A 25,130-nucleotide genomic window follows, 5' to 3' on the forward strand; every position below is an offset into this window, starting at 1 on the left:
TTTAACTCACTTTCATATCACAGTATTCGTTTAGAAATATTCAGGTACTGATTGAGACCATAACTGTGTTGACTTTAGAAAAAAACTTTTAAAAATAGACCAATCAAGCAAAAGCACTGGCAACTAATATTTTTTATATACTGTTGGGTTTTTTGGTTTTTTTATTTCTGAAGAAAATAAACAGGGTATGGAAACCCTAGATCTGTACTTATTTATACAGCATTAAATACGTTATTAATTTCTCAAATCGATAGAAGGAGGTTTCGATTTCCTTGGAATACGACCCTTGATCTGTGTTTAATTATACAACATTCAATAACCGTTATTAACCTCTGAAAGTGGATCGAAAGGGGTTTCAATTCTATTGGAACACGCCCCTAAATCCACGCTTACTTACTCATCATTATCATATATATATTGATTTCTAAAAATAACAGTAATAAACTAGATGGAAAGGTTGGGGTTTAACCCCTTGAACCACACTCATAAATATGTGCCTGTTTCTGCAACGTTAACTAATAGTGAACAATTTCTGAAAAAAAAAAAAGTGTATGGAATTCGCCCCCTTGGATTTCTCTGTTAGATTCGCGCCTGTTTATAATACATTAAAGAAAACAGTTATGTAATTATGAATTAGAAATGTAACACAGTGAAAGGTGAAAAAAAAACGATATAGTAAAATATTTTATTTAATACGTAAACAGAGAATTTATGGAGGGTGTTACCAGTTGGTTGCCTTGTCCCTAGACCACAGTTCATAACTGGTGGCAATGGCAGATAGTGTTAGTAGTTTTGCAATAACTATCTCTCCACCTGGCTGTTATATAACTTTGTGTTTAACAACAAACAAATATGACAGTAATATTTCGATTACTTGAATATTCGGAATACTCGAAAACCCTAATTTTGATTAGTTGATTATATTCGTGACAATTAATTTAACCATGATATCGATTAATCTGTTGTTTGAATAACATAAAGTAGTAATAAATGTACGAAACAACTAATTTCAAGACCTTGATTATTTCATTAAAAATAAAGTTATTTGTAATTTCGATTAACGGGTTGTTGGAATAATGTTAATAATCGGAAATTAATTTCGATTAGTTGATTTTATGTGACATTTATTGATTAATTTATAAGATATTAATCGATGTAATTGCTCCTTATACATGTGTGTGTGTGCTTTCTTATAGCAAAGCCACATCGGGCTATCTGCTGAGTCCACCGAGGGGAATCGAACCCCTGATTTTAGCGTTGTAAATCTGTAGACTTACCGCTGTAACAGCGGGGAACTACTCATACATAATCAATTAAAATGGCCAGCTCTACCCCTGTTACACGTGTTATGTGGTGTTTCGATTCCTTACGATGTCAGAACTTTTGGAACTGCAAGCTGCACAATAGATCAAGCATCTCACTTGTGTGGGTTTTAGTGATGGCATAACACTCCCTCCCATACCTCAAACAATTGAAAGAGGTTACTTGTTTCCATACCATCTTTATTCATGTGTGATAGTTTTAAGTTTCACGTAGTTGTGTAACAAGTAAACCATGTCGTGTTTCTTCTCTCAGTTGTTTTTCCTTTATATTTAATGCCCATTCAACAATGAAATTTTCACTACATTATGGTTGAAAATTTGGTCTTTATGATTGTATTCAGAATTCTGATATTTTACACATTTGACTAATTCTCACCTGCTGGCACGGTTGTATGTCTGCAGACTTATACCACTAGAAACCGGGTTTCGATACTTGTAGTGAACAGAGCACAGATAGCCATTTGTGTTGCTTTGTGTTTAGGCCTGGCATGGCCAAGCGCGTAAGGCGTGCGACTCGTAACCCTAGGGTCGCGGGTTCGCGCCCGCGTCGCGCTAAACATGCTCACCCTCCCAGCCGTGGGGGCGTATTATGTGACGGTCAATCCCACTTTCCGTTGGTAAAAGAGTAGCCCAAGAGTTGGCGGTGGGTGGTGATGACTAGCTGCCTTCCCTCTAGTCTTACACTGCTAAATTAGGGACGGCTAGCACAGATAGCCTTTGTGTAGCTTTGTGCGAAATTCCAAAACAAAAAATGCTTTGTGTTTAATATCCAATTGGCAAGAAAGTATACATGCTAGTAGCTCCTTTTACAGTATTTTATATCAAACACTGAGAGTAGAAAAGAAATGTTTTGAGATGGATGAAATATCAACCTCTTTTGATTCTTCATAACCATTTGCTTGATCATACACAGCTGGTAACAACAGTTTTGTGTCATTTATCTTTAAAGGTTCATGTTAGTGACCATTATTCAGCAATGAAATGACTTTACTAATGCAGAAAAATTCCAATCAGCCTGAATGGTGGTGTAAGATAAAATTGTACTATTGCAGTGTTGTGATCCAAAATGCGATTGTACCCTTTTGTTCTCAAAAAAAAAAAATCATTATCCATTTTACTAATACGTAACCTTCCTTATTAATAAACTCACGACCATACACATAGTGGCAAAAGTGCTTAACAAATAACACTATTGCAGATAGTTATTTCTCTATTGTACAATAAAAATTCTTATAGGGCGTGAGTTATAGCTCGTACACGTGATAAAACATACAACACTATTTTGTACTTTATAAGATCACTGCTCCGGTTCTGCTGCCACAGCCATTTCCATTTAGGAATTGTCTCCAGCCTCATTCTGTTATTCAAAGATTTGATGTTATACCACAAATCCCTTGTAATTATGCGAAGCTATCACATCACTCTTAAGTAAATTAACCCTTTCATGACTGGCCATTAAGTAGACTTGCCAGAGTAAGGTCGTATACTTGCACTATAGTGGACTGAAGAAGGTTACAGAGAGCATTTTGGCAATTTCGTTACTTTCATACAGTCTCCAATAAGAATTTTATAAAAAATGAATTTTTGAATTGACAAATTTCCTACGGATTATGTATAACTTTCGTTATCCTTTTCTTACATAAATTAACAGGTACCTAACCATTCCGCATCTTAAAGTTACTGTTTTACTCAATTGGAGAATAACTTATGCTGAGTCGGTGTGGTCGTAATCAATGTACAAATCACATAATTAACATGGTCAATCCAGAAAACAAATAATTTTATTCACCGTAGACTTACGTACTTCAAAACAAGCCTAAGCATTTAGCTTCTTACATTTATTATTATATTCAACTTCACCAAAAATTATGCTATGTCAATCATTTTAACTTCACTTCTTTTGTGGTATTTGTATCTGTATATATCATATCATACAATCGCTATACAATGTCACATCCTCCAATCGAGATGAGTTAAGAGAATTTAATATACAACTTGAGGAAATTCAGAAATAACATGTACAGTTTTAAACCATGCTGGTGTGATAAACACTTTAATTTGTGTCAGAGTGTGTAATGTTAGGATAAAGAAAGTTATTTATATTTTACGATGACTGTATTAAATGTATATAATTTGTACTAAGGGAACTACCATATCGTGGTAAACGACTGGCTCAGTATGACTTTCGTGCTGTTCAATATAATATAAAGTTGAGTGTGACAGGTTAATTCTTAGGCCTTATTATATACGTCTAGAATGAAGAAATATTATTTATATTGTATATTGAACATGTTAATTATGTGATGTATGTTGAGTCAACAACTACACTATGGAGACCACTGACTCAATATTAACTGATATTATTATGTTACAGGTAAATAAAATGATAACTCTGAGAGATGGAATACTCAGTTTGTGTTAGATTATGTGAAGCACGGATAAAAAAGTTATGCATAATCTGTAACTGTCATTTTAATTTATAAAATCAATTTTCATAACATAGTTATTAAAGATTGTATAAAAGTCGCAAAATTTACATGGTATATACATGTAGTTAAAAATAAATTGTAGTAACCACAAACTTTAAAAACTGCTGTATGCAATTTGTTGAAAGAAAACCCTATACTTATATGCTCATGTGTTAAGTGTTCTGACTCTTTATAAAATCGTTTAAATTGCAAGAAATTCCAACAGATCTGACGAGTTGTGAGAAGTATAAGTTATAGCATATTCTATTTGGAATGTTTGTGCTGAAAATAGGAAACTTATAACTTTGTTTTATTATAAACCTTGGAGGGAAATGTTTGGTTGATAATACTAATTCTTAAATCACGGTAGTTTACCTAACGTTATTTTATTGACTGTGCAAAGACAGTTTGTTAGTTTTAGTAATGTTATCTCGCCAAATTATCTGCATACTCTACTGTTTTGTAAAACGTCATTGTAGTGTTTCTCTAGAAGTTATATAACGTATCGATATTCAAGTTCAAAAAAGAAAAGAGAAAAAGTTGCTTGCGTACTGAAGTTACCAGCCATTGATTTGCCCCCTATTTGGTTAAAGATGTATGCAAACCAAATAGTACAACTACAAAGAAATTATTAGTTGTATGAAATCGTTTTGTGAAAAGTAGTGATAGTTTTATAATTAATGTTATGAAATAATCATTCAGACTCTCTACATAAATATCTACCTACGTTGTTAAAAGTCTATTGATGGCAAAAGTAAATTTTCACTAATTTCATGTAAAATAATCTTGGTATAAAGGTTGCTGAAATTAAATGTTTTTAGCTGTGAAATAATTTGACTTTTGTTTGCATTCCGTGGATTGTTTTATAGTTATGAGTGGATTAATACCTGCTCTTTTTCTATAATACTACAATATTTCTTTGATGTACTTAAACATTTATTTATTAGTATTGATATTTTTATGGCTTTTTTGGCTTCAGCTATATAATAACTTGTTAATTACATTTTTTAAATATTTGTATTAATTGTATATTGTGTTGAAATTTTATTATGGTGTTGTATAATGTTCTTCGCATCGATTTCAACATACGCATAAACAGAATTGCCTGAATAACGTTTGTAACTGAGTTCTTTACAAAATTTAATAATATATAACTTTTTAGAAATAGGAGCAGAAATATTGGCTTCTTCATCTGCTGGTGTTGTGTCATGTTTTATCATGTAAATACTTTAAAAATTCTTTAGTATACGGTTGAAGAATCTCTGTGAAAGTACTAGGTGTATTTTTGAAAAAAAGAAAACAATTATTCCATCACTGGTTACGATTTTACCCGTTCAAACCATTCTTATAATTTATTATAATTTTTAATGCAGATTTTATATTAGTCATTTAAATTATTGCATCAAGATAATTCTGGTACGTTTGCAGATAATTTTGAGATATTAGCGAAATCAAAAGCATTAAATCTTCATTTTATATAATGTCAATGTTTCCAGTAATTACGTGTTGAGCATGTGTATAATTGTTACTCACAAAACAAGTTGTAGTATTTGCTGAGCACTGCCAAAAGTACATGGATAAAAATTCGGAACAAGGATGGTGAAACTTTATAGAATAAGGAAACACGAAAGTTTTGAAAGAAGCAACTCAACTGTACAGAACCACTCAAGACAACAGCATAGAAATCCACAGAGACTTTCTGGATAGGCATTTAGGTTGTGTCGATTCGTAGAAGGCCTTAATCCACGAACATTACGCTTCTGTAAAAGTTAGATTTGACAAAATAATGAATAAGTAAAATGGCAATGAAAACAACAAGAACTTGTGATTGTCATACATAACTGATAAAAAACCTCTTCTGAACTTCTTTTGCAGAACAGTTTAAAGCCAAACCTTTAGAGTGGTAATCCAGAAGCTCATAACCTCCAGTGAAAAATATGAGAGCGAGTTTTTTATCATTGCTATAAACTGTTCAAAAAGTAACATCACCGTAATTTAAAAGTACTACCGTTGGGTCAGAGATTGTTCATGTATTTCAGTATCGATACTGAAAGATGGTGTAGACACTGTACTGTATGTACTGTCCGAAACGAAATCTGTGTTAATTAAAGACGTCTTGGAGAGTTTTAGGCTTTATAAAGCAGAGAATAATTCATGATATTGCCAGACCCCTTCTTGAAATAGTGTAGGGCAATCAACACGTGCTAGTCATGATTAATTAATTTGCGAAATTGGTTGTTGCTTGCTCTCTCACCGACACTTCAGTATAATCTATGGCTAATAAATTCACTAAACAGTAGATATCTCACTTTGGTGCAAATGAGACTTAAATAAATTAATGAGTGAATTTTAATTGTTGTGCACTATATGTAGTGAAGGAAAACTCACTTCATAACATTTCCAGTCTAATTCATTGGTTGTGTGATATAAATTGTTAATCAGTTGTTTGAGTTGTTTATCATTAGTCTCATTTTAGCCATGCGTGAACATAACATAATAAAAATAATAATTTGTTAATTTCTCATATTAATTTCTATCTAGCTAATTTTAACATAGATAAAAATAGCTCTGGTCATTCATACATAACCACAGAAGTCAGGAGGTTACAGTTATCAGTGTACCTTGTCACCAATTGGTAAGTGGTAATATGATAATAATTGTAGTTTTGGCTTTATTGCTTTTATTTTTTCTGTGTCCAGAAGAATATAAAGATAAATATGTAAGTAGATGCACAAATACTATTGCTCACCAATATGTCAGAGATGAGTTGACACTATATAAACATGAGAAAGGTCTTGCAGCTGCAGGAGAAAATGACTATATCCCTCATATTTATAACCCAAGTGGCTTTTTTATAGCTAGCGTGTGAAGAGATATAATTCACCTTAAGGTTTAATTCTTTCACTTCAATAACGTTCAAAAGGTTTTCTAACGTTGTTGGTAACACTGTTTTAAAATTGTAACATTGTAATGAGCTTTTATTAGGTAATAGCTATTATTATTGTTTGTGGAACTTTTATTGAAACTTGACCTTCTGAGTTTTTGTAAATTCCAAATAATAATTAGTGCCAAATGTTAGAGAACTTTGATTGTGATCATTTCACATTGAATGTCTACTTTGATTTGTACATGTCAGTTCGAGAATGTGTACTGCTGTTGACACTGCTAGTACCAGAATCTTGAAATTGGTTCTTAAAATGTAAAACAAGCAGAGCTACATGCTTATTCTATGCAAGAGGAAATAGGAAGCAAAACATTAGCTGTAGGAAACAGAAGAAACGGTACAAACAAATTGTCTGGCTTTGTGGAGGTCCTTCTTGGCTGAACCATCTTTATTATGTAAACGGGACGTTCAGCTTCCAAAAACTTATAAATTTCTAAAAAATGCTAAAAGGTGATAAAAGTTGATCAATACATGAGTAATAGAAATTTAGATGCCTACAGTGCACGATGATGTATTGATAAAATGTAAGTAGCTGTGTGACCTTACGTATTTTAGGTTATCTATCATCTACGGAAATATTGAATACGAGTCTCAAGAAGTTATAGTTTCACTGTATAGGTGAAACTATAGTTATTTACGAAACGCATACAGTTATTCAGTTGTTGATCTCTAATTTATTTCATCACGTATAATTAGTTTTACGTACTCTGAGACATTTCGTTCATTGTCTTGAAACGGAATTTCCGTTGTACATTTATTTTAGTGCCTACGATTGTTTCTGTATAGTTTTATTTTCTGCATGTGACGTATATTCTTGGATGTATATTGCGCAAGTCCCGCTTGTTCTCTAAATTTGAAGAACGTTCTTGAAAGTAAGAATCAACAATATTTGTTTACGAAAACGCACCAGAATATTGTTGAAGCGTCGAGGAAATCGTGTGACTCTTATAAAATGCAGATAGCCAAGAGACGGAGAAGAATATTATTGGACAGCTACAGTATGTAATGTTCAACTTCATTAAATTACTTCGGGCATTGTTGTTTATATAAGGAAATTAAATATTTTCTTCGGTAAGACGTAAACTTCTAACCGGTGTGAGACTAGCCAAGAAAGATGTCGTTAGTTTAAGTGAGGTGCAAAAAATATCAATTCAAAATTAATTTGCTTGTTGTCCACTTGGATCGTCAGTAAAATATTCAGTTCTAGATTGAATATAACATTCACTGTTGTCTGTAAATATGTAAATCTGTTCTATATAAACCAGCATTTGTAATAACTATTAGTAATAACCGTTATTATAAACTCTATTGTTTTTATGTTTGTATATTAAAATATATTTGTGTCAAAAAGAAAATTGTGTATATCAATCTTGTTGGCAAATAACAAAAATTTAATACAGATTAACATTTTATCAATCTGTAGTATCAAATTCAAATTTATGGTTATATGAAATAGTAATACGTACGTCAACACACGTAACATGATAAATCGGAAACGCATCCGAAATAAATCATATGTAACAGCCTTTCATGAGAAAGTAAGAATTGAATTTACATTTTATCTAAAAAATTAATTAAGATCATACAGTAATAGTTATTCCTAAATTTGTATCCATATGTATGTTGCTATTCTTAGTTTAGATGAAAACTGAGTTACCGTAAACAAAATAAAGAAATATCGCTAGTCACTGTTAGGTGTTTTAGGTGTCTTTTTTTTCTTTAATGGTGCTTATTATGAGCCAAGTGTGTTAGCGTTTGCCATATAAATGAATAAATCGTTGCATATTATTAATACGCTAATAACGAAGCTCACGTGTAAATACCGATTTACGTTTTAAGCTTAACAAAACCCAAAGATACACTAAGCTAATGAACAAACAGATAATTGCACTGTAGCTAAAAATCAATATCAGATATCGTAATAAGACTGGAACCACTGTATGAGCAAAGTAAAGTGACATAAGTTCTTTATATAATCTTTCTCAGGAGAACCTGTTCAATATTCACATGTTACAATGACAAAATTAGCAAAAGTAAATAACGCACTTCCAAATTCATCATGTCTGTGCTGTAAAACTTCGTAAAATAACAAAATGCAATATTCAATAAGTGTTCATTGTTGCAAGAAACTAAACACCCTACCATATCAAAACTGCAAGAAAGGCATTAACCAATTGAAATTAATTATTTCACTTAAATTTTTACATAAAGATTAAATTTGATTATTATGCAACAAAGATAAAATATCAAAACCATTAATTAGGTCAGCTAGTCGTAATTGTAACGCGAGGAGATAATTAATGGTTAAGAAGAGAGTCCACATTTGGATTATAGGAATATAACAACATTCTTGTGACAAAGTAGAGGTTTACTATCTCTCACTGTTAGGATACTGATTTAACTACACAGGGGTGGGTACGATCTAGCGTTTATTGTGCTCTGAATATGAATGCTAGGGTTCGTGTTTTACATTCTGCTGTACCACATACACGTTTCATACTTTAAGACCGTGAGTCGCTATAAGTGTGACGGTCAAACCCAACTATTTGAGTAGCCAAAGGGTTATTGCAGGTAATGATGACTGGTAGTTTTTGTTGTTTGTTTGTTTTTGTCTCTCAGTTCAAAATTAGGAACGAGTATGCGAAGACAGCCCTAAAAACAAACTAATCAACGAATAACAATAACGCAAGCTGCATAACAACTCACCAGTTTTTGAATTCAAACATTCAACTGAAATGCCGTTTATTTACATGCAAACATAACGTGTAATATAAATATATCTACGAAGTTTAACTAAACATATGTATCAAGGAAAGAAATTTACATACAGAAATGTCTCTCTCTCTCTGTACATATACATATATCAGGTCATCCCATAAGTAATGTCCGAAAATTTAATACAGGAAGTTCATCATCATTTCTGTCTTTCTAGAAAGCTTTAATGACTGAAATATGTAGTAGAACGTGTATAAAATGTTCAGACAAATAAAATAAAATAACCTAACTCCACTTTTTCAGATGATTAATCAAATAAACCCTTATGAAGATGGATGTGTCTGAGGAGCACATTAGGCATATAATGCTTTACGAGTTTAAAAGGGGAACAAATTACACGAAACACTCAATGTGTTTATGATGAGGAGTCTCTCAATGAAAGAATATGTCGAAGGTGGCTTCAGAAGCTTAGATAAGGTGACTACACCTTAAGTGATGCGCCACGTTCAGGTCGTTCTGTTGAGTTTAATGATGACTTGCTGCTGAATGCACTTTATGAAGATTGTGCTGTAACAGTTGAAGAACTAACACAGAAGCTTAATTCAATTCATTCAACAGTTCACCGTCATCTGCAACAGCTTGGAAAAGTGTCAAAACTTGGAAAATGGGTCCCCCATGATTTGACAGAAGCCAATCTTAAAGCAAGAGTAGTCATTTGTACTTCTCTGCGCTCTTGTGAACGTATCTTAGCTTTTTGGACAGGTTAGTCACTGGAGATGAAAAATGGATATATTATAAAAATGTTAAGTGCTCCATACAATGGCTCCGCGCAGATAAACTAGTTAAAGCACAGCCCAAAATGGACCTCCACTCTAGGAAAGTCTTGTTAAACGTTTGGTGGGATATTGTTGGTGTGATCCACTTTGAGTTGCTGCCACTCAATGTAACGATTACATCAGACTTCTATTGTCAACAGTTAGAGTGCTTGAATGTTGCACTGAAAGAAGAGGCCTGCTTTGATCAGTCATAAAGGTGTTGTATTACATCAAGATAATGCACGATCCCATACAGTAAGGATCACATCTGCAAAGATTAAAGAGCTAAACTGGGAAAAACTTCCACATCCTCCTTATTCTCCAGACCTTGAACCATCTGATTGTCATCTATTCCGAAGATTGCAGAACTACCTTGATGAAATGGAGCTTGGAACACATGAAGATGTGAAAACTACCTTCTCTACATTCTTTTCCTCCAAACCCCAAGCATTTTATAGAAGTGGCATTCAGAAGCTCGTGAATTGTTAGCAGGAAGTAATTCACAATAATGGAACATACATTGTTGATTAAATAACATTAAAAACATTTGAAATCATTTCGCTTTTTTTAAAACCTAAAATCGTGCATTACTTAAGTAATGATCTAATATATACGTAATCCGTTTTATACCGCAATATGCATTACTGAAAGTTATAACAGAATAAACATTCACCAAGCTTTGTATTGTGTTGTAAGTTGTAAAAAAAATTCTGCGAGATAATAATCATCAAAATAAACTTCATAAACTAAAATATTTGACAAGTTGAACTAACTAAAAATAAACTTACCTACATTTCATCCACATTTGTTAAGTTTAATTTAACGAAATAATTTAAACACATTAAACAAATATAAATATACCCGTAAACATAAACTATTACGAAAGTGTATGGCCATGTGGTTAAGGCACTCGACTTGTAATCGGAGGGTTGCAGGTTGAAATCCCCGTCACACCAAACAGGCTCACCTTTTCAGTCGTGGGGGCGTTATAATGTTACAATCAATCCCACTATTCGTTGGTAAAAAGAGTAGCCCCAAGAGTTGTTGGTGGGTGGTGATGACTAGCTGCCTTCCCTCTAGTCTTATACTGCTAAATTAAGCTCTGCTCGTGGAGCTCTGTGCAAAATTAAAAAAAAAAAGTGTATATGCTAAGCCACCCATCGAACAACTTATTGTCGGTGTTATATATTTAATACATACTACATTTTAAGTATTCTCAATTAGTCTATCCCGTCAGTACGTAGCTTATAGAAAATATATTACACTTAGCGTGTGAGTTTAAGCATGACAAATGCATTTAATATTGTTTAGAAAACTGCTTAGCTGAACAGAAACACAATAGGTAATTGGACATACTGCGAAACATTTTTTCGTCATAGGTTGAGTCTGTAATCGTGGCTTGACATTACATTCGAGTACGTGAACCATACAAAATCGATATAAAACAGAGTCCAGAAGTTAGAGATAAAATTAAACCTGTGTTTACAGACCTCTGTTATACTTAACCTTCAACTTACAAACTAGCTTCACTACATTAGCCAAATCACAAAGGTGATGGATGACTGCGTTTTCTTGCCGTTCCTTAACTCCCTAATTTCGAAATTTAACTTTTGAGCTTGGCATACGAACGTTGTTACTTTTGTCACTTATAAAGATGTATATTATTGTAGACTTCACGGTCAATGAATTAAATTTGTGATGTATCTCTCTGTTTAAACAATGCAGGGTTAAATTTAATTCTTGCTGTTCAAGTTCCGTGTATACTCATCTATATTTACGATCGGGATTAAACTACTTTGTATAAATTATCGTTAGAACTATGAGTCCAGTCGAGTCTCGCTGAGTAGGTATTTGGGAAGTGATGTTAAATACCCAGGAGGGTCAGGTACATTAGACCTCTTCCTCCCTCCCGAACGTTGATAGCGTCTGTCGTTTAGGGATTTGTTTTATTATAGCTTTGGGCCAGAGTAAAAGTATAACACCATACTCAGGCCCATTTCAGGGCACAGTCCATGCATGGACGCACAAGAAAAGGTTGTTTTTTTTTTCCTTTAAACAATTTTTTTAAATTTTAATATATTTTCTGTATTTTTTTTTTTTTGATTTTCATTTTGATTTTTTTTTATTTATATATATATATATATATATATATATATTTTTTTCTCCTTTTCCTTCTTATGTAGCTTTTCTCCATGAAGAAAATGCTACTACTACTAGTAGTAACAATAAAATTAAAATCACTGATGTTTATAGCTGAAAAAGAACTAAAAGCCAAACTAACTCCTACTAAAGATACTACTGTAAGAACTAGAAAAAAAAAAAAACTTGTTAAGGATATTTTACTTTCAACGATAGTGTAGCTAAGCCTATGGAAATAGATAACAATAAGCCAATAACTAGAAGTTTAAGTATCTCAAACCCCACCATGGATATTCCACAACACACACATTCAGAACAAGACGAAGTGACGAAGGCTTCACGCTTGTGCAGACTCGTAGTCAGAAAAAACAACTTAAACAAAAGTCAACAATCCCGACACACGTACACAACTCGCACCGAAATTACTGAAGCACGCCATTGTAATCCAAGGAGTCCCTGGTAGCTTCAAACAACCACAACTAGCAAAAGAAATATACAGGTGCAAACCAACGACAACGATTATTAACATTAAGCGTCTGCCTAGAGGCGGTGTTCTGGTTCAAGGAAAGGAACCCGTTGACTTGAACAGTTTATTGAAAGCTTGGCCTTCAGACGCATTTAAAACAGGACATATTACAATCCACTTACCTGGAGCTAAACCAACACCTAAATTATTTGTGATACGGGGTGTGCATTATTCAATAGACACAGAAGACATAAAGGATGCGTTAAGTACACTAAACATAAAACATATTTCAGTGGACAGAATAATCTGAAACATCACTAAAAAACCCAATAATCTAATCAAAGTAGTCATAGATAATAGCCAGAACATAACACAGTTAATTAATAATGGTATCACTATGTGGTACCAAAGGTACACGGTTGAACAAACAAAAACACCAGCAGTGGTTGTCACACAGTGTTACCAATGCCAAAGGTTTGGACATGTAGCAGCAGCATGTCAAGCACATGCGCGTTGTGTGGGTTGTGGGGAAAATCACCACATTTCACAATGCACTAAACAAAACCCCAAACCCAAACGCTGCAATTGTGGGGAGGAACATACGGCTAACTATAAAGGATGCCAAAAATATAAATCCATTAAAACACATTTGTATGAAATTAAAAATCCCAACACGAACAAGCCGCCACCACCACGAACAATTAACGAACCCATACCTACCATTAAAGCACCACAAAACACAACTACACAAAAAACACTTATGCTGCAGTGGTCAAAACTTCATCATTCCGACAGGAAAAACCATCACCATGTGAAGACGAATCACCCAAACCACCTCAAGACGCACAACAAACCACGCCAACAACGATTGAAACCACACTGACATCTGCCATAACTTCCACCTTCTCGGAAATAATGGCAGAATATACAAACCCTACGAATACCAACAGTCTCACAGACATAATAGTTAAAATCATATCGAAAAACATACATAAATTCCTGCCGCAAATTTTAACCTCCATCATAAACTCCACTAAACATGGATAATTTTACAGTACTACACATCAATATCCAGGGTGCTCTTGCTTCCAAGAAACATGAGATTGAAGATACAACAAACTCCATAAAACCAGATGTTATTATAATTAGTGAAACTCTCCTCTATAACTACCATCGGTTCAAATTAAACGGTTACTCCATTATTAGGCATGACAGAAAGGATAATAGAGATCCAAACAGAGGTATTTTATTATGGTACAGGACTGAACTTATAGTTCAGGAACTTAGCATTCCTCCCCGTAACGAATCTATAGTCATCAATATAAAAACGCATAATCATACTGACGTTACTGTGGCGAGCATCTACTGCTCGCCTAGTACAGTCTAAGAGGCAAATCTTTTGCATTCATTGTATAATAGCAATCCTAATCTAATCATTACAGGCGATCTAAATAGTAAACATATAGCATTCAACTGTCGAAGTACAAACGCAAATGGCAATATACTTTTTCAATTTCTGGATGAATCTAACATGATTTTATTAAATGATGCAACACCGACACATATCTCGTACGCACACGGCACCAGTGAAATACTGGACCTATGCCTGTGTTCGTCTAATATGAGTCGCAAATTCGTAAACTTTCATGTTGGTCACGATTTGGACAGTGACCACCTCCCAGTTTGGTGTATCTTCAATCTCACCCCCCACTCAAACAAAATTAAAGTTAAAGATCAACTGAATTACAACAAAGCTAATTGGCCAGTTTTTCAAACTATCTTAAATCAAATCTTACCTCCCGAAGTACTACATATTGCCGCGGACGCATCAGATATAGATGCATACTGTCATATCATCTCTGAGTGTCTAAAACATGCAGCCAACAACTCTATACCGAAACAAAAACACTTCACAACAACTCACTCATGGCAACCACACAAAGACATAATACACTTAATAAAAGACAGACGTATACTCCGCAGACAGTACATACAAAATCGCAACCCCACACTTAAAACACAGATCAACACTATAAGGAATAAGATACGACATTTAATCCGACAACAAAAACAAGAAAACTGGGGCACCTTCTGTTCAGAACTAAATCACAAAACTGATCCAAAACAATTTTGGACACACTTAAAAAAATTTACGATACAGGAACAACAAACACAGTATATCCACCACTTGAACTGGATGGAGAAACAGCGTACACTAACATAGAAAAAGCTGAGTTATTAAAAAAACACCTGGAAAACACGTTCAAGACACATCATGAACAGATACTTCTACAATACAGTTAATAACTTTATTGATCACAACAAAAGCATTTACACACCTATATTTCCAGTCAACACTATTATACACCAAGAGAAAACAAAAGACTAGAGCACTCATCAACTGATTAAAGATATCACTTTAACGGAAGTCGTAACTGTTATTAACAACACAAAAAAACAAAGCCTCTGGAGAAGATGGTATTCAAGCTATCCTCCTAAAACACGGCACTCAGATATTATATGAACACCTAACAGCTTTATTTAATCTATCATTATCAGCTGGATATATCCCCGTTTCTTGGAAGGAAGCAATAATATTAATTTTCCAGAAAGAAGGAAAGCCAGCGAATAAACCAAACAACTACCGCCCAATTAGCTTAACCAGTTGTATTGGCAAAGTATTAGAGAGGATAATTAGTAATCGTCTCTCAGTATACTTAGAAGAAAATTCAAAATTACCAGAAATTGAAAACGGATTTCGAAAATACCGCCAAACTTCAGACCACCTGATTCGACTTACAGAATCAATTACTGACAGCTTTAACAAAAACGAATGCACTGTAGGTTGCTTTCTCGATATTGATAAAGCTATTGACACAGTGTGGCACAATAGTTTGCGTCATAGATTACATGAAATGGCTTTACCCCAGGAAACTATTCGTTGGCTGTCCAACTTTCTGGAAAACCGAAAGTGCAAAGTAAATGTGAATGAGGCCCACTCAGGGTCCTTTTCACCCGAAGCAGAGTCCCGCAGGGAGGGGTTGTTAGCCCTATATTATTTATCATGTATGTGAGTAATATGCCTCTGTGGACCTAAATTTAGGTTATGCATCACAGTTTGCTGACGATGTAGCAGTCTGGAAAAGTGCCCCCACTCCTTCAATTGCAGCAACGAACCTACAACCAGTTCTAAATAACATCGAAGAATACTGCCATAAATACAGAATTAAAATCGATATTCCGAAAACCCAAGTGATATTATTCAGCAGACTCAATAAGCTGAAAAAAAGATCCACCAAAGCTCTACATGAATGGATTACTTTTACTGACTGCTGCTTCTGCTAAATTTCTTGGTCTAACGTACGATTCAAAATTAACGTGGTTACCGCATATTAAAAATATACTGAAACGAATCTGGAAAAGAGCAAACTATGTAAGAAGTCTTTCAGGTAAAAACCAAGGAACATCACCAGACAACATAGAACTATGAAGTAATTTACTTGTGCATATTTCATAGTGATGAAGAAAGTAACATAATGAGTATCTCCCAACCCCTGGATTAAGGCATTGGCTTACCGGGCTGAAGCCCAGGGCCTCACACTAATTAGGAGGCCTCAAGCTACGGCTATAAATATATTACACGTAGAGGTTCTGTCTTGAGGGGGCCTCTGTAAGTTGAAAAGCCTAGGGCCAATAAAACCCTTATTCCGGCCTTGGTATCTCCCACACTTCACATTCCAGCCAATGATTAAAGCTAAGTGAATTAATACTCGTTCAGAACCAAGCAAGGCCGTAACAGGAAATGGCATGATATAAATAGTACAACTGTGTTCTCACTGAAATGACGCACCTGTTACAAATGTTGAACGTCATACTTTTTTTTCTCAGTTTTGTTTTTTTATGAGGTGTGCTTTCTATATTACAATATGAGCAACAAAATAACAAGAACACATATAAATTATACATATTGTTTCTTTTCTTCTTTTATGATTTTCTTGTCCCAAAAAACTAGCTTCACACTTTGGGACTGTGGGTTTACTATGACTGTAGCGGTCAATCCTCAATGGGTGGTGGATGTTGTTATACAGCTGCCTTCCCTCTAGTCTATAAGTTCAGAATTAGGAACTGCTATGAGCAGAAAGTCCTTTTTGCAGACTTGTTTAGATATTCTTAAACAAATAAACATGCATGATGTATAGCATCCTGTGAACTTACGTCACTGTCTTTTGTCTAGCATATAAATAATGTCTAAAGCATTTTTCATAGGAGTTCTGGTTGAGAAAGAAGCATATTAGCGTTAAGAGTCCTATGTACGTTAAATAAATTAGTGTTTCCATTTTAAGCAAAACGATTGTTTGTTAAATGCAATAAACCTAACTGTTTTTCATTTGCAATTTAACTGTCATCGCGGAAATTTGATCTCAGAACGAACACTCATCATAATATATGTATATGTGTGTGTATTTGTTTCTGTCACAAGAGAATATTATAAAACCAAATGCATACACAAGCTATTCAATCGACTCTCGAGAAATGATAACTTTTAACACAAAACATTTATTTTTATGTCTGTTTGGATTTTGGATACCATTTCCCAAATAAAATCAAGTTTTTAAACAATAATTAGGCTTAGGTGATCGTATAAACTTTCAATAACGGCAACGATTTGCACTCGATCGTTACAATTTTACCATAAGTACTTAAAATCATTGATAATCATTATAAATAACTGTTAGAATTTTAAGTATCAAGATTAGCCATTACTTCTTAATAAAAGATCAATAACAAGATCTTACTTGTGTTGTTCCGTAGGCCAAAAAATGTTATTTTTGTTACCCGAATTTTGATGTGCATACGCCACACTCCATTCTCATTAATCTCTATCAACAACAACAAAGCTATTTTCATCCGTACTTTATTGTGTAAAATATAGTTCTCATAAATCTATTATAAGTAACACAATACTTAATATTTTTCTTCTAGATGTTGCTATATCATAAGTCTTCATCACAAACAGCATATTATGCTAAAGTTGCAAAAACATTTTACGATATATAACGCTTCTATTGTACCAGTGTATTATTCTCGTTAAAAATACGTTGTTCTGTCATGCTATTTCACAATTGCCTATTACTATTCTTCTCCTATACCTCGTACAGAAATTCCCTAAACCTACATCATCAATACTATCCTTTATTTTCGTTAACTAAATATGTTCATCTCACTGATTCTCTCGTATAAAATATTTAAAGTTAACAGTGGATATTGTTTTATTTACCCATATATTATCCTTTCACTTTATTGAGTATTTAACACAAACAACATCTTTATTGTGCTCTAAGTACGTCTTATAAATAAGAAAGTATTGTTTAACCCATAATCCACTTCTCATCCTTTACTTGTGTAAAATGTGAGTAACAAGTTTTATTTAATTTTACGCAAGTGTGCAGAAACTACCCACCCATTTTATATAAGGTAGAATTGTAGGCAATTCTTATCATAAGGAAGCCTTGATACAGTGATATTAAATTTGTTTAGAGGATTTTGGTGTGTGTTTTAATTAATGTAGCAACGTATCAATGCATTTGTTTACTCTTTGATAGAGAATAGTTATATATAAAAAAGAATCACAGCATTAGCTAGTAAATATTAAAAAGAATCACAGCATTAGTTAGTAAATATTAAAAAGAATCACAGCATTAGCTAGTAAATATTACACTTCAGATATAGAAAACTGCACGTTTTGGCCACTTTATTTTTCTCGTGTTTGTAAGAGTGTGTCTGTACTCTCCTGTTCTATGGTATAAATGCGACATTTTTATTATAAAGATAAATTTCACATGAACCTAGAATCCATGTTAAAGTATCTCCAGATGTTTTTTTTTTTTTAAATGATAAGAAATGAAAGATTTTGTAAAAAATGAAAGGAAACGAGAACGGTTCTATAGAAACAAAAAAGCTATGTGTAAATTGTCTCTAAACAAGTCAGAAAGTCATATTTTACAATAGTGTGCCAACAGACTTGGCCATAAAATACATTTTTAGTTTATCACACAGTTTTCTTAATGAAAGTTTATAAATACTTATAACATTACATACCACCTGTCCGTCCATTGGCTAGAACTTGTTGTTAGGTTAGAAACCGGTTCGTGAAGGGTGAGGGTATTAAGGGTGTCCGCAAGATTACGCTCTAGACTTGCAAGTTCTTGATGCTTTCTCCTCCTCCTCCTGTAAGCTTTGGACAGATCAGCTTCCTCTTCAGTGTCATATCCTCTATGGTACGAGGAGGGAGGAACAGAGTGAAGATAGGAAGTAGGGAACTCATCGGCTACAGATCTGGAACGAAAGGTGTCGAAGTCGCCAAATGATCGAGCTCTCCGTAGGTCGTACGAGTCAGGTTCGGACGCTCTATTGTGAAAGGCATGATGACGGTTGCTCGAACTTGCATCAAAGTCCACACGTGGAGAGCGACCTCTAATGGCTGAGGTGGAAGTGTCGACGGGGGCATTCAATCCTACTCCCAGAATTGATGACCTAAATGAAGAGAATCCTGTGTCCAGTCGGTCAGACGGCAGACGAGTTCTTGATACTGAATTGGAATAGCGTTTCTCTATGTCTTCTAGGGTACCAGAATACAGGCCAGTCCCGTATTGATAATTACGGTTGTACATCTGTGTGAGGGGTCGTCGCCAAAATCCTTTAGGAGCCATTATTGAAACTGACGTTTAGTTTTTCTCTTTTTTTCACGTTTGTCAAATCCTAGAGACAATCTTCTATATTAATCTAATCTGATCCGATACACGAACTTCTACCGGTCCTGGAGCCTGCTCTCTCCTCGATTAAGACGAAACCACCTCTCAGAAGCTTCTGGATTTTCTGTATGTTCAGCGATCTTTGTAACAAGCCCAGAATGCTCTCGGCTCTCTTTTTTAACTTTTTCTCTACTTCAATCAGCTAACCACGTAACATTAGAATACATTCCACGCGCCAAACGCAAGTGGCGTTCTACGTTATTTTTAGAAGCATAGGCTCATTTGGTGACGTCCTTGTGCTTACAGTATTTTAAAGCAGGATTTGCTCTACCAGAAACATTAGGCATAACTTTAAGACTTGTGCAAATAAATTGATGTTCTCTTTTTAAGCAAAACTACTATGTGTTAAACGCAATAAACTTAATAGTACTTATATTACCTTTAAGTGGAAAATTCAATTTAAAATTATAATACAAAATATATCAAATTGTGTTTCTCTGTTGTTGTTTTTAATACGCCTATCATTCTAGAAATCTGATCTCAGAACGAAAACTAATTATCACAATATATGTATATCTGTGTATATTTAGGTTTTATTTTGTCACAAGAGAATATTATAAAAACAAATGCATACACAACCTACTCAATCGATTTTTGTGAAACGATAACTTTTAACACGAAACGCATACACGTTTAAGTAAACCACTATTTTTCTGTTTATTCGGATCTGTATACCGTTTCTCAAAAAAATGAAGTTTATAATTAATAATTAGTGATCGTATAAACTTTTACTAAAGGCAACGAGTGGTACCCAATCGTTAAATTTTACCATAAATACTTAATGTCGTTTTCTCTGTTCGATACTATGCAATTTTAGTTCACATGCTTTATTGGCTCTACAACAAAAGTGTACAAATATTGTTGTAGCTCTACATATCCAGGTGGTTAGGATGATCAACTCGTAATCTGAGGATCGCAGATTTGAATCCCGGTCACACCAAATATGATCGCCTTTTCAGTTGTGAGACATACTAATGTAACGGCTAATTCTACTATTCGCTGGTAAAAGAGTAGCCCAAGAGTTGGCGGTGGATGGTGATGACTAGCTGCCTTCCCTCTAGTCTTACACTGCTAAAGTGGGGACGGATAGCCCTCATGTAGTTTTACGCGGAATTCCAAGTAAACAAATATTTTTACTGCACTTTCAGTAAAAGGAAAAAAAGTTTGTACGAATCAGTTTGTACATGTATGTGTGTGTATTTTCATGTAGCAAAACCACATCGGGTTATCTGCTGAGTCCACCGAGGGTTTTACATGTAAAACAGTCTTTAAGACAGGAAGGTTTAACATATAAAACATACCTTTTAAAGTTGAATTAAAATATTTAGAATAGACAACTACAAGACGAAGAATAAAATAAAACCGAAATTCTTTTTATATTTACCCTTTATTACAATGAAAATGGGAGTGCATTTGGTAGTCTGTTGGACATATACTGCTAGCCGAAATCTTAAGGCCAATAAACATAAAGAAAAAATATGCATTTTGCGTTGTTAGACTCACCCACTTATTTGAGCAGAGCTTCGAGAGATGAAAATAAAAATAAAAAACGTTTTTAGCATTTAATAGGGAAAATGTGAACACTATGAAATTAGCCTAAATACTAGCTGGTTTTGCCCAGCATGGTGTTTAAAACCATGCCAAAAAGAAGTATATAAAATGCCCAACGAGAGATCTCAGTAGTGACTTGCACGGCCGTCATTGCGAATAACTGTAAACATTCGCTTTGGCATGGTAGATATGAGCGTTTGCAGAAAGCTGCTGGAATGTTATTCCAAGTGGTTAAAATGGCTTCACGAAGATCATGCACTGTTTGGATTTGACGTTTATTTCTATAGACTTCCCTTGCCATCCACCCACAAACATTTTCAATGGGGTTCAGTTCGGGCGAACATGCTGGATGGTCCAAAAGAATCACGTTATTCGCCATGAAAAAGTCCTTTGTCCTGCAGGCATTGTGGATTGCAGCATTGTCCTGCTGAAAGATCCAGTCATTTTCACACAAGCAAGGGCCCACTGTGTCGTGTAGAAAATATCTCCGGTGGGGTATCCTTATTGTGCCAGTAACGTTGGAAGCCACCTGGAACAGCCAGGTTAAATTTTTTCTCATCAGAGAACAAAATCTTCGTCCACTTTTCTACGTCCCATGTTTGGTGCTTCTCAGTAAAGTTTAACCGAGTTGTTTCGTGGTGTGAAAGGAGACGTGACCTTTGTTGACGTTTACGGTTTTTAAAGCCTTTCTCTCGTAGATGCCGTCTTATTGTTCTTGAGCTGCATTCTGCGTCCGTAAGGGCCTTAATATAGTTCGACGATCGGCTATTGTCTTGCCGGACAACCCGTCGAATCCTCCTGCTCAACGCCGGCGAATGTTTGTTGGGCCGACCACTTGAAATTTTCGTTCCGAATCCCTCAGGGTCTTTAAAAAATTTGCAACAGCGGTTTTACTACGCCCAATCTCACCAGCGATGTTACGTTGAGAGAGACCTTGCTTTTGCAGCTCGACAGTTCTGCCACGTTCAAACTGTCAATTTTTTAATCTTTGCCATGTTTTTACCTAATGTAACACAGGAGATGTCAGCTAATGCTTGAACACAAATGACTAAATTTCGTTACGTGTTTACCGATTAACGCTTCGTTTCAGTATGGTCTTAAACTTTTAACCAGCTAATATTTAGTCTAATTTAATAACGTTCACATTTTCCCAATTAAATGCTAAAAAAGTTGTTTTTTTTTATTTTCCCTTTTCTTATTTTCATCTTTCGAAGCTCAACTCAAATAAGTGGGTGAGTCTAACAACGTAAAATGCATATTTTAATTTTTATGTTCATTGGCCTTAAGATTTTGGTCAGCAGTGTATTTTTTGAAATTGTTTAAACACAGTTTTAAGGTTTTGCAACCTTGTTTGTTTGTTTTGAATTTTGCGCAAAGCTACTCGAGAGCTATATGCGCTAGCCGTCCCTAATTTAGCAGTATAAGTCTAGAGGAAGGCAGCTAGTCATCACCACCCAACGCCAACTCTTGGGCTATGAATAGTGGGATTGACCGTCACTTTACACGGCTGAAAGGGCGAGCATGTTTGACCAGGATGCAGCATGTATTGCGACTATATATATGTTGGGTTAAATGTTGAAGATCACGTAAGTAAAAGTTAGATAATGTTAAAACAAACAAAAAAACAAATAAATATTATGTGAAATTATCATGGTATAGCTACTAATAGTAATTTTTTTGTAAATATTGCTACAAGTGCATATATTACTGATGATAAACTGAGTCAGCAACATATGAAAATATTACAAAAATATTATTGAATATTTCATAGAATTATTAATTATTGATATTTCATGTATATATCACTACAAATGTATATATTAATGGTTAATACTGAGTCAGTAACGAGTACGAAACGATTACAAAATTATTATAAATATTTTTAATTTAATTATCTTTCACGAAGTTTGTTTATATAAGTGTATTTTGTAAAATAAAAACAATCCTCGCATTTCTTGTGTTATAACACCTGTTGAGCTAAGAACTATCATTCCCTCATCAGTCACTCTGACTTTCACTGTAAACAGCAGAAAGTCTAATCACTATGACTTCTCAAGCACGTGATGAGATTAGTCTATACAACGTTTTTCATTTTAGTCAGTGTACAGAAATCTGAGAGACAAAATAATGTGCAACATTAATTAAGCAAATGAGGCCATTAACTGAAATATTCATGCCTGTTTGATAACACGTACAAAAAATTAACTCATTTTTCGAAAATTTAAAATATTTTAGGACTATATTTCTACTTAACTGGCTTTCATGCTCTGTTCTCTGTTCCTATAATCTCCAATATCAAGTGTAATGAATATTGAATAGATACTTCTTCTAATAATAAATGTGAGTTCGAAAATAATTCGATATGAAGTTCGAGAAATGAGCGACTTTACTTTTAAACATCTGTTACATCAATGTTAGAGCAACTGTTCGAGCTTGAATGTTTCTTCACGTGTTTTAGAATTTTGCGCAAATCTACAAAAGGTTTACTTGAACATTGCCATTCCAAACTTTTGTCAGTAGACCAGAGCGACTCAACAGCCCACCCCCCAACTCTTAGGTTACTGTTACCTGATTAGGAGATAACGTCACTCATAACAACCCAGCAAAGGTCACAAAATGAAGCACGAACTTTTAGATATATTTTCGAGAACATTAACCACTAGGCCTTGTGCTGCCATTACAGATGTAATGTTTCTATTTCTTCACTATGTTTTATCATTCCGTATGGCAAGGTATTAAAACACTCAAAACATGAAGTAAAAGAAATAACTTTAAAACATTTAATTGTGTCCTTTACAGTCCTTTTATTTAATGTAGTAGGTTCGTTTTATACACATTGTGTATTTCCATGAACCTATAATAACATACTATACGACAAGCTCGAAAATTAGGATGGAAATATTGAATGTATAATGACACAACCTAAAGTTAAGTTTTAAAATATACTTTCTGCTAAATTGATGTGACATGTTTAGTCCTGTTAGCTCATAAACTGTGGGATGTTTAAACTGGATAAAAATACGTACATATATATAAAATCAAGCATGGATCTCCAGAGGGTAGAACACACAATCCAAATGTGGCTGTATTTAGAATAACCTTTTTAATTATACTTTATTTTAATCACTATAATTCTAGTATTGATATTATAAACAACCTGTTCTGATACAAAGAGAATTATGTCATACTAAGTGATTCATTAAACTTGTTTTAACTTGCATTGTATTTTACTCCTATACATTTATATATATATTTATGATATTAAAATAATCGTAAAACAGGTATTTCTGTTCCAGTCATTATAGCACACCACTAAAAATCAGATTTCGATGCTCGTGGTAGATTCAATATAAACAGCTTATTTCGTAGCTTTGCATTTAACAACAAACAAATATTGCAGTACGACGCCCTATGGATCAGTGGTAAGTCTGAAAGCTTATCACACTAAATATTGGATTTAGATACACATGGCGGGCAAAAATACAAATAATCTATTGTGTAGTTAAAGGGACAAATAAACAGCACAGAAAATTAGCTTCTTATCGAACTAAGACAGCACTTCTTTAGTGCTGCTTTTATTAAGAATTGTTTGAAGTTCATGTCCGACAAAGGCCCAGCATGGCCAGGTTGTTAAGGCATTCAACTTGTAATCTGAGGTTCGAGGATTCGAATCCCCGTTACCCCAAACATGCTCGCTCTTTCAGCCGTGGGGGTGATATAATGTGATAGTCTATCTCACTAGTTTTTAGTAAAAGAGTAGCCCAAGAGTTGGCGGTAGGTGGTGATGACCAGCTGCCTTCCCTCTAGTTTTACATTGCTAAATTATGGACGGCTAGTGCAGATAGCCCTCGTGTAGCTTTGCGCGAAATTCAAAACAAACCAAACCGATAATGTGTAA

The 25,130-nt window shown here is 34.3% G+C and overlaps 1 protein-coding gene across 2 annotated transcripts in view; it reads right to left on the reverse strand.

The window, feature by feature from the left end:
* LOC143256964 (uncharacterized) overlaps positions 1-19,792 on the reverse strand; it is a 45,164-nt gene extending 25,372 nt beyond the window's left edge. The window contains exon 1 of one of the 2 annotated variants that reach the window (XR_013031639.1): positions 18,969-19,792. Coding sequence is in view for 1 of the 2 variants with exons in the window: in XM_076514907.1 (XP_076371022.1) it covers positions 18,969-19,579 (611 nt within the window). In the remaining variant the exon portion in view is untranslated. The remainder of the gene's footprint in view (positions 1-18,968) is intronic. The other variant, XM_076514907.1, reaches the window with a different exon arrangement.
* Positions 19,793-25,130: the final 5,338 nt, after the last annotated feature.

This window comes from Tachypleus tridentatus, chromosome 7, assembly GCF_004210375.1.
Source record: "Tachypleus tridentatus isolate NWPU-2018 chromosome 7, ASM421037v1, whole genome shotgun sequence".
In the NCBI taxonomy this organism is placed as follows: domain Eukaryota; kingdom Metazoa; phylum Arthropoda; class Merostomata; order Xiphosura; family Limulidae; genus Tachypleus; species Tachypleus tridentatus.